Consider the following 10,876-nt stretch of genomic DNA (forward strand, 5'->3'; position numbering starts at 1 on the left):
CCTAATATTATGGTGCCTTCTGTGGAGGAACACACACCATCAACTGGCATGGCCCTGCAGTGCTTCCTGGGAAATATAACATCTGGGTTAGCTGTATCATTAGATAATGAGGTCACTCAGCCACAGTAGTCCTAGGTGCTGTGCACTCAACTCTGTCGGATGAAGAGGAGACAAGGTGGTGGGGTGATGGGAGAAGTGGCTGGATGTCTGCAGTGTGTCTCCAGTGCGTATCACACAGCTGCAGGTCTTCCCACTGCAGATACATGTAAAAGTACCCATCTTTGCGCCCCCAGAAATCCAGTGCCTTGGGCACACGCCCCCGTAGCCACCCAAACCCCTCCCTAGTTGCGGCCCTGCCTTATTCCTCTACACCACACAGGTCCATGAACTAAACGCTGTTGCCTCTGTTCTTTAAACTAACTATAAATTCTACAAAATGTAAATGTATAAATGAAATGCAGAATGGCATTTAATGGAATGGTAAAGCAAAAGCTTATCTGAATAATTATGTTGGGGGAACTTCATACCACTATGGCGTATTCTATTCTGGTGCTAATTAAAGTTTTCAGTATATTTCAACTAACTGTTATGTACAGCAAATGAACATTCAAGTGTGCTCTCTGAGTATTCTTTATTCTCTTAATATCCCCCACTATACTGCATCCCTCTTTGTCTTAGAACTTTTACTATTAAATATTCATCATTTTTAATTTCTTCATGTCATTTTTAGTATTTAATTTTTTATGAGAATAGTGTGATTATTTGATTTTATGTTTGAATTACAACAACTACATAACCCAATAAGAATGTTAGTCTTGCCTTTAAGGGATTAAAAACTGTTCAATGGCTTCTAATCCCTTAAAACAAATCCGTGTAAAGCGATCTGAATTATCTGGAGAAATGAAGAAATCTGTATCCATATTTTGAATGCAAAGCATAAAAGTTGCAATGTCTCTTGAGGTACATTGCTAATGAGCCATTAATGGGAAAATAGCATTTCTAACTGATGTGTTGCATAAACTTGCAACGTACAGTTTAATAAAAAAAATAAAAAAAATAGAATTATTATTAATATATGTTTACAGTATTAAAATATGTGATACATTTCTTTATTGCCTTCTTTGTACATACTGTAACAGAAAAAAAGTAAAAATCCAACTTTGAATAAAATGGCAGCTGAGTGTTCATTTAATCAATGTCCGCCTTGGGTGAAGTGGTGCAGCGAAGGTTCTCAACATAAATCTCTCCTGCAACATTATGCTACGGGCTTTACAGCCTGTAAAGTATGGTGTTAGCTTGTCTAGGGCTCTTTTATGAGCCATAAATAGTGCAGGCCAGCAATGATTACTTTAGTGCATACAGTATACCTACATGCTACTATATTTTACAGAGAATGTCATATTTCCACTCTTTGGAAACACCACTGTGCAGTCAGGCTGTGCCAAAATTTGCTGTGAAAAATGAATATGGTAGAAAGAGTAAAATTGTCACCAATACCTGTTATCACTTCAGGGTCACATACTCATTTAGTTTGAATTTTTTTGATTACTCTTTTAATACTACTCGATTTAGCATAATTTATATCTTATGCGAATCATCTGTGTGAGGGTACATCAGGACTGTCTTCATTATGTATGCCTCTGTTGTGTGTTCAGAGGGTTTTAATATATTCATTAAAATGTACAGAGAAACATACTGTACCTTCCTGAGAAAGCACAGCCTGAAGTCCCAGTAGACATATTGAGACAAAAAGGTTCAAATGTACTAAGCTTTGGAGAGTGATAAAGTGGAGAGAGATAAAGTACAATCCAACCAGCTCCCAACTGATATTTCTCATACGTCCTAGAGGATGCTGGGGATGCTTCAAGAACCATGGGGTATAGACGGGTTCCGCAGGAGACATGGGCACTTTAAGACTTTAAAAGGGGTGTGAACTGGCTCCTCGCTCTATGCCCCTCCTCCAGACTCCAGTTAGATTCTGTGCCCAGTGAAACTGGATGCACACTGAGGAGCTCTCCAGAGTTTCTCAGAAAAAAGACTTTTGTTAGGTTTATTATTTTCAGGGAGACCTGCTAACAACAGACTCCCTGCATCATGGGACTGAGGGGGGAGAAGCAGACCTACATCTTTGAGTTTCAGGGCGCTGCTTCTTAGGCTACTGGACACCATTAGCTCCAGAGGGTCTGATCACTAGGTACGCCTAGATGCTCGTTCCCGGAGCCGCGCCGTCAACCCCCTTGCAGAGCCAGAAGTCAGAAGCCGGTTGAGTAGAAGAAGATAGAAGACTTCAGTGATGGCAGAAGACGGCTTTGAGGTACCGCGCTGTGCGCCATGCTCCCACATTCAAAACGGCACTGCAGGGGGGGCGCCCTGGGCAGCATAAATCCTCAATAGCGTCTGGCACAAGTGTATATAGTGCCTGGGCACTACATACAGACCCCCGCCAGTATAAATATGTAAAATTAAGCGGGACTGAAGTGCGCCATTAAGGGGCATGGCTTAGCCCTCACAGCTCTGACCAGTGGCATTTTCTCTTCGCAGAAGCTGCAGTAACCCCGGTGTGGTTGTGGGTGTCGGTACGCATGTGTCGACATGTCTGAGGCTGAGTGCTCTTCCCAGGAGGAGGCTGGAGTGGGGACAGAAAACGCTGTGGGAGGGACCGTGTCGGCACCGCCGATGGCTGATTGGGTGAATATGTTGAGTGTTTTGAATGCAAATGTGGTTCGCTTGACTAAGAGATTAGATAAATCTGAGTCTAAGAACCAGACATGGAGGAAATCCATGGAGGATGCATTTTCACAAGCTCAGACCCCTTCGGGGTCACAGAAACGTGCATTTACCCAGATAGCAGATACAGATACCGACACGGACTTTGATTCCAGTGTCAACTATAGTGATACCAGATTGTATCCTAAACTGGCTAAGAGCATTCAGTACATGATTGTGGCATTGAAAGACGTGTTACATATCACGGAGGACCCTGCTGTTCCTGATACAAGGGTCATTATGTTTAAAGGAAAGAAACCTGAGGTAACGTTTCCTCCCTCTCATGAACTGAATGCTCTTTTTGAAAAGGCTTTGGAAAATCCTGAAGGTACAGGTTCCCAAAAGAATTCCAGTGGCATATCCGTTCCCCTCTGGGGACAGGGAAAAGTGGGAGTCAACCCCCACGGTGGACAAAGCTCTATCGCGTCTGTCCAAAAAGGTGGCGCTTCCGTCTCCTGACACGGCAGCCCTAAAGGATCCTGCGGATCGTAAGCAGGAAAATACACTAAAATCCATTTATGTCACTACAGGTTTGCTACTCAGGCCTGTCGTTGCTTCGGCATGGGTGAGTAGCACTATTGAAAAGTGGGCAGATAACTTGTCATCTGAGATAGATACCCTGGACAGGGATAACGTGCTTTTGACTCTGGGTCATATCAGGGACGCTGCAGCATATTTAAAAGAAGCTGCAAGGGATATTGGCCTTTTGGGATCAAGGGCCAATGCCATGGCAGTCTCGGCTAGGAGGGCATTGTGGATTCATCTATGGAATGCTGATGCTGACTCTAAGAAGACTATGGAGTCTCTACCATTTAACGGTAGTGTATTGTTTGGTGACGGCCTCACTGACCTGGTATCTACGGCTACCGCGGGTAAGTCATCTTTTTTACCTTATGTTCCTACACAACAAAAGAAAACACTACACTATCAGATGCAGTCCTTTCGGCCCAATAAATACAAAAAAGGACGAGGGTCCTCCTTCCTTGCTGCAAGAGGAAGAGGAAGGGGAAAAAGGTCACAGGCTGTGGCAAGTTCCCAAGAGCAGAAGTCCTCTCCGGCTTCTACCAAATCCACCGCATGACGCTGGGGCTCCTCTGCGGGAGTCCGCACTAGTGGGGGCTCGTCTCAAACTCTTCAGTCAGGTCTGGGTTCATTCGGACCTGGATCCTTGGATTTTAGAAATAGTAACCCAAGGGTACAAATTAGAGTTTCAAGACGTGCCCCCTCACCGATTTTTCAAATCGGCCTTGCCAGCTTCTCTTCCAGAAAGGGAGGTAGTATGCGCTGCAGTACTAAAGCTGTGTCAAAATCAAGTCATTGTCACGGTAACCCCGTCACAACAGGGGGAGGGCTTTTATTCGAGTCTGTTCGTGGTCCGGAAACCGGATGGCTCAGTCAGACCGATTCTGAACCTAAAATCCCTCAATTTCTTTCTAAAAAAATTCAAATTCAAGATGGAATCTCTCCGAGCAGTGATCTCCAGTCTGGAGGAGGGGGATTTTATGGTGTTGGTCGACATAAAGGATGCCTACTTACACGTCCCCATATATCCTCTACATCAGGCATACCTGAGGTTTGCTGTTCAGGATTGTCATTACCAATTTCAGACGTTGCCGTTTGATCTGTCCATGGCCCCGAGGATTTTCACCAAGATTATGGCGGAAATGATGGTTCTCCTGCGCAAGCAGGGAATCACAATTATCCCGTACTTGGACGATCTCCTCATAAAGGCGAGATCCAAGGAGCAATTGCTGAAAAACGTTGCGCTCTCACTGACGATTCTGCAACAACATGGTTGGCTCCTAAACTTGCCAAAATCACAGTTGGTTCCGACGATGCGGCTGTCGTTCCTGGGTATGATTCTGGATACAGAATTGCAGAGAGTTTTTCTTCCAGTGGAAAAGGCTCTGGAAATACATAACATGGCAAAACTGATTCTGAAACCGGCAAGAGTGTCGATTCTTCAATGCACTCAGGTGCTGGGGAAGATGGTGGCGGCCTACGAGGCCATTCAGTATGGCAGGTTCCATGCCAGGGTGTTTCAGTGGGACCTGTTGGACAAGTGGTCCGGGTCTCACCTGGACATGCACCAGAAAATAATCCTATCTTCCAGGACCAGGATCTCCCTCCTGTGGTGGCTGCACAGTTCTCACCTTCTGGAGGGACGCAGGTTCGGGATTCAGGATTGGATCCTGGTGACCACAGATGCAAGTCTCCGAGGCTGGGGAGCAGTCACACATGGAGAAACTTTCAGGAAAAATGGTCAAGCCAGGAAGCTTATCTGCACATAAACATTCTGGAATTAAGGGCCATTTACAAAGGCATTCTGCAAGCGGAACATCTTCGCGGTCTGCCCGTCTTGATTCAGTCAGACAACATAACAGCAGTGGCGTACATAAACTGCCAGGACGGAACAAAGAGCAGAGCGGCAATGGCCGAGGCCACAAAAGTTCTTCGTTGGGCGGAGAGACATGCAAGCGCTCTATCAGCAGTCTTCATTCCAGGAGTGGACAACTGGGAAGCAGACTTCCTCAGACGACACGATCTCCATCCAGGAGTGTGGGGTCTTCATCAAGAGGTGTTTGCAGAAGTGACAAGTCGTTGGGGAATTCCTCAAATAGACATGATGGCGTCCCGCCTCAACAAGAAACTTCAGAGATATTGTTCCAGGTCGAGGGACCCTCAAGCAATAGCGGTGGACGCCCTAGTGACACCGTGGGTGTTTCCGTCGGTCTATGTGTTCCCTCCACTTCCACTCATTCCAAAGGTGATAAAGATTATAAGAAGAGCAAGGGTTCAGGCGATACTCATTGTTCCAGACTGGCCAAAGAGGGCCTGGTATCCAGATCTTCAGGAGTTGCTCATAGAAGATCCCTGGCCTCTTCCTCTATGGGAGGACCTGTTACAACAAGGACCGTGCGTGTATCAAGACTTACCGCGGCTGCATTTGACGGCATGGTGGTTGGACGCCAAATCCTAACCCGAAAGGGTATTCCCAGTGAAGTCATTCCCACACTTCTTCAGGCTAGAAAAGAAGTAACGGCAAAGCATTACCACCGTATTTGGAGGAAATATGTGTCTTGGTGTGAATCCAAGAAGGCTCCTACGGAGGATTTTCAGCTGGGGCGTTTGCAAGCAGGTGTGGATGCGGGCCTAAAGTTAGGTTACATTAAAGTGCAAATTTCGGCCTTATCAATCTTTTTTCAGAAAGAATTGGCCTCCCTTCCAGAAGTTCAGACCTTTGTGAAAGGCGTGCTGCACATCCAACCTCCCTTTGTGCCCCCAGTGGCACCATGGGATCTTAATGTGGTGCTGCAGTTCCTGCAATCTCATTGGTTTGAACCTTTGCATAAGGTTGAGTTAAAATTCCTTACTTAGAAAGTAGTCATGGTGTTGGCGTTGGCATCCACAAGGCGGGTATCTGAATTGGCGGCTTTGTCTCACAAAAGCCCCTATTTAATCTTCCATGCTGATAGAGCGGAGTTGAGAACTTGTCAGCAATTTCTGTCAAAAGTGGTTTCATCGTTTCACGTAAACCAGCCTATTGTGGTGCCAGTGGCTGCTGACGCCTTGGCGGAATCGAAGTCTCTCGATGTAGTCAGAGCTTTGAAAATCAATGTCGCCAGAATGGCTCCAATTAGGAAAACAGAGGCTCTGTTTGTCCTGTGGGCTCCCAACAAGATTGGGGCTGCTGCTTCCAAGCAGACTATTGCACGCTGGATCTGTAATACGATTCAGCAAGCTCATTCTATGGCAGGATTGCCGTTACCGAAATCAGTGAAGGCCCATTCTACCAGAAAGGTGGGCTCATCCTGGGCGGCTGCCCGAGGAGTCTCGGCATTACAGCTTTGCCGAGCTGCTACTTGGTCGGGATCAAACACCTTTGCAAAGTTTTACAAGTTTGATACCCTGGCTGATGAGGACCTCTTGTTTGGTCAATCGGTGATGCAGAGTCATCCGCACTCTCCCGCCCGTTCAAGAGCTTTGGTATAAACCCCATGGTTCTTGAAGCATCCCCAGTATCCTCTAGGACATATGAGAAAATAGGATTTTAATACCTACCGGTAAATCCTTTTCTCTTAGTCCGTAGAGGATGCTGGGCGCCCGTCCCAGTGCGGGCTGTATCTGCAGTTATTGGTTATGGTTACACACATGTTGTGTTGAGTTCAGTCAGTCTGTGGCTGATGTTATTCATGCCGTTGCATGTGTTGTTGTTGAATGACATGTTGTACGGCGTGGTTGAGGTGTGAGCTGGTATGTATCTCACCTTAGTTTTAAAAATTAAATAAATTATTTTCCTTGAAATGTCAGTCTCCCTGGGCACAGTTCCTATAACTGGAGTCTGGAGGAGGGGCATAGAGGGAGGAGCCAGTTCACACCCCTTTTAAAGTCTTAAAGTGCCCATGTCTCCTGCGGATCCTGTCTATACCCCATGGTTCTTGAAGCATCCCCAGCATCCTCTATGGACTAAGAGAAAAGGATTTACCGGTAGGTATTAAAATCCTATTTTTTCAAGCATAGCCTGTAACATGGCAATTACGAGCTGATTGGCTTGAACTTTTTCTCTCTCCAGTTTATCACACTCCAAGGCTAACTGTTCAAGGCTTAGTACATCTTCCCCATAGTTTGCTTTCTGGCCCCTCTGATCAGCTCATTTTAACAATCACATAACACAAAATGTGAGTTTTTTCCAACTAGCAGTGCAGAAGTATTTGGCTTTTCTCACTATGGAGCATGTTTATCTTTAACCATATTTTTGCCCCGACACTCGTAATTTCTTATTGCCACCTGTTGTTTCAAAATCTACTGTACCAGGAAAGGAGTACGTGTGGATCCAGTAACTAAATGGGAATCCAGAAATCTATGTAGTGTTTGACTGAAACCCCCTCCAAAAAAAAAAAAAAATAGCTTCCATATTATTTCATATACATGATTTTAATGCATAATAGAAGGTAATAAATGGATACACTGTATATTATTTCATGTGTCTTGATTGACTGCCTTATCATTGGGACATTTGTTATTCAATTAGTTATTTAATTTTATTATTGTTATTTTATACATATGTCTTGATTGACTACCTTATCACTAGAACTTTTATTATTCGATTAGTTATTTCATTTTATTATTATTATACATATGTGTCTTGATTGACTGCCTTATTTTTGGGACATTTATTATTCGATTTGTTATTTAATTGTGTTATATTTTTCATATTCAGCACAATGTCTATTGTGTCCTTTTCTTTTTTGTTTTTAGTATTTGATGTAATCTATATTCAGGAAATGCTGTTTTTGGTTATTTATGACTAGTTTATTAATGTCATTAATGTATTATATAAAGATATATTTCTTTACATATATTTTTCTTTTTTCTCTTGTCCCCTCAGGATCCCCACATAAACTAGTATCTCCAAAACAAGACTGTGAAGAAATAAAGCAAGAAAACATCTTAGACAAAGGTAGTGGAAGTAGAACGTCATGTAATGAATTGTCTACTTCTAGCTGTGACAGCCAATCTGAAGCTAGCACCCCACAAGAAAACACATCCATGTGCTTATCAAGTGCTCATCAACCCAACACCCTAACTTTGGATCGTACCTCAAAGAAGAGCCATATCCAGTGGGTTCCACCACCAGATAAGCGTAGGAACAGTGAACTTTTTGAAACACTCGTTAGTAAGTCTAGGGATAACAACCTTTCTAAAAGGAAAGTCTACGAGAAGCCAAGTGTTGAAGAGGAAATGAAAAAATGTATACAGGAATTTAAAAAAATTAAAATCCCAGATTTTTTCCCCGAGAAAAAACACCCATGGCAGATGGAATTATTAGAAAAATATGATTTATAGAAATAGTTGCTTTAGTTGTGAATTGTGTGTGCTTTCTGTGTACGTCTACCAAACTCCTTTATCCTCACAAAATACTCTATACTGTATAGTTATAAATACAACTCTGTCCATCTTTGCATAGGAATTTTATGAGTCCTTGTTTTGTCAATATGACATTTTAAAATGATGTAAGTTCAAATACTGAAACTGTCAATCTTTCCACATAGATTTTCTGGGAAGCAAAACATAAAGGAAAATAAATGCATGTCTTCAAGAGAACTACTTCTGCTAGAATTTCTTCAGATATCCATTCACTTCTGTATCTAATATACAATTTTGTGAAGACTTTTATGAAAATAAATCAATATTTACAGTATGAACTTCAAAAGTTGAGACCAATGAAAATATCTGGAATAACATTGAGGCAGATACAATAAAATATTCAACTTGCATGATTACTGCCTTAGAAATGAACACAAATATAAGATCATGTTGGATGTTTGCTTTGGTAATTATTATTTCATTTTTAGTCATTAGGCATTAGTTTTTATAGTACTGGAGCTTTTAATAATCATTTCCATAAAATCTTTAAATTGGGAATTGATTTAAATCTGATTTTTTAATTGTCAATTGCGTGGTACTATTGTAAACTAACCTTTCACTTTAATATTTGTACATAAAGTAGTGATCGCCAAGACTACAAATACTGTGTGAAATAGACAGTAATAAGTTTATACTGTAACTATAAAATTGTTGTTTTTCTGGGTAGTTTGATATTAAATTAATTATAATCAAAGCATAATAAGCAGTGCCAATCTATATGGTATTTTTTAAATATTCAAAATAAATGTTAGATTATTTAAGAATAATAGCTTGCTAAAATATAGTACTGCTATCAGTAAAAATATATAATTGTTTGTCAAGTCTATTACAAATGATACATATATAAAATAGATGTAAACATCAAAACATAATTTCATGACGTTATTCTAAAAATATGTTCAATAATAATACAGCAATGCTTATTAATTTATCATTTCTGCTGTTCGTGATATTTGTGTTTTGTTTAAACATTTGTGTATTCTTGTTAGCTAGAGGATACTATTTCTAATAGTTACAGCTAAGGTAATTTCCTTTTTTGTGCAAAAAAAGATTTCAGTATGTGTCTGCTATCAGAGGACAAGGCTTGGATAGCTACATTATTGGGAAAATCCAATCACCTTTAAAATAGCTCCAATTACAAGCTTGATTGAATAAAGCTATTAAATAACTTGGTGAATCTGCCTTCTAAATCATATGTGTCATATTATAAAAAAAAGAAAGAAAAGAAACAAGAACCACATTAACAGTCTATGTTTTAAAACCATTTTGTATTACCTTGTGTAAACATCAGGATCCTGAATGGAAATTTGAACACACACAAAAAAAGAAAAACAATTGTGGTGTAGCACTGTTGTTTGAATTGTGTCATAATTGTTTGTGTACCACTGCCCTCTCTTATAATACCAGCATTTTTAAAGTATAAGGACCTCCAATAAATGAGAAATAAAGAATATGATTTGTTATCTCCAAATACGTGGGTACAAAGCATGTGTTTCCTATAGCACAGGTGTAGTCATGACATTTAAGCAATAACAAAGTAATAATGTGTATTTCCTCGGATCCTGAACATGTAAAAAAAATAGTGTATAAAAAAAAAACTTTGTGTCAACTTGAAAAAAAGTTAGTGCTCATTTGATATCAATGAAAACGACACCTTGAAAATTTGGTGTGGAAACCTTTTTACCATTTTATTACCCGTTATTTATATAGCGCACACATATTCCGCAGCACTTTACAGAGAATATTTAACCATTCACATCAGTCCCTGCCCCAGTGGAGCTTACAATCTATGGGGGTCATTCCAACCTGATCGCAGCGTGCTTTCGCTCGTAAAGCTGCGACCGGGCCACTACTGCGCATGCGCGGGGGCCGTAATGCGCATGCGCATCGTTGCCCGGTGAGAGCAACGACGAAGGGAACGAAGAAAGCGATCGCATCGGCGATCACTTGAAGATAGACAGGCGGTGGGCGTTCCTCGTGGCAACACAGCATTCTGACCCGTTTTCTGGGAGTGGTAAGAAAAACGCAGGCGTGTCCAGGGCTGGTGTATGACGTCAGAGCCAGGACCGAACAGGCTGAAAACGTCGCAGCTGGTAAGTATGTCTAGACTTACTTACAAACTGCACAATTTTTTTCCCCATAGCAGGGTTGCACAAGCGAATGCAGCCTTGCTATGGGAAAA

At 41.8% G+C, this 10,876-nt stretch overlaps 1 protein-coding gene across 2 annotated transcripts in view; it reads left to right on the forward strand.

The window, feature by feature from the left end:
* The window catches only part of KCTD8 (potassium channel tetramerization domain containing 8), a 250,895-nt gene extending 241,485 nt beyond the window's left edge, over window positions 1–9,410 (forward strand). The window contains exons 2-3 of one of the 2 annotated variants that reach the window (XM_063950645.1): window positions 8,156–8,227; window positions 8,820–9,410. In XM_063950645.1, coding sequence (XP_063806715.1) covers window positions 8,156–8,227; window positions 8,820–8,842 — 95 coding nt within the window. In that variant the 3' untranslated portion in view covers window positions 8,843–9,410. The other variant, XM_063950636.1, reaches the window with a different exon arrangement.
* The last annotated feature ends 1,466 nt before the right edge of the window (window positions 9,411–10,876 follow it).

This window comes from Pseudophryne corroboree, chromosome 1 (assembly GCF_028390025.1).
Source record: "Pseudophryne corroboree isolate aPseCor3 chromosome 1, aPseCor3.hap2, whole genome shotgun sequence".
Classification (NCBI taxonomy): Eukaryota; Metazoa; Chordata; class Amphibia; order Anura; family Myobatrachidae; genus Pseudophryne; species Pseudophryne corroboree.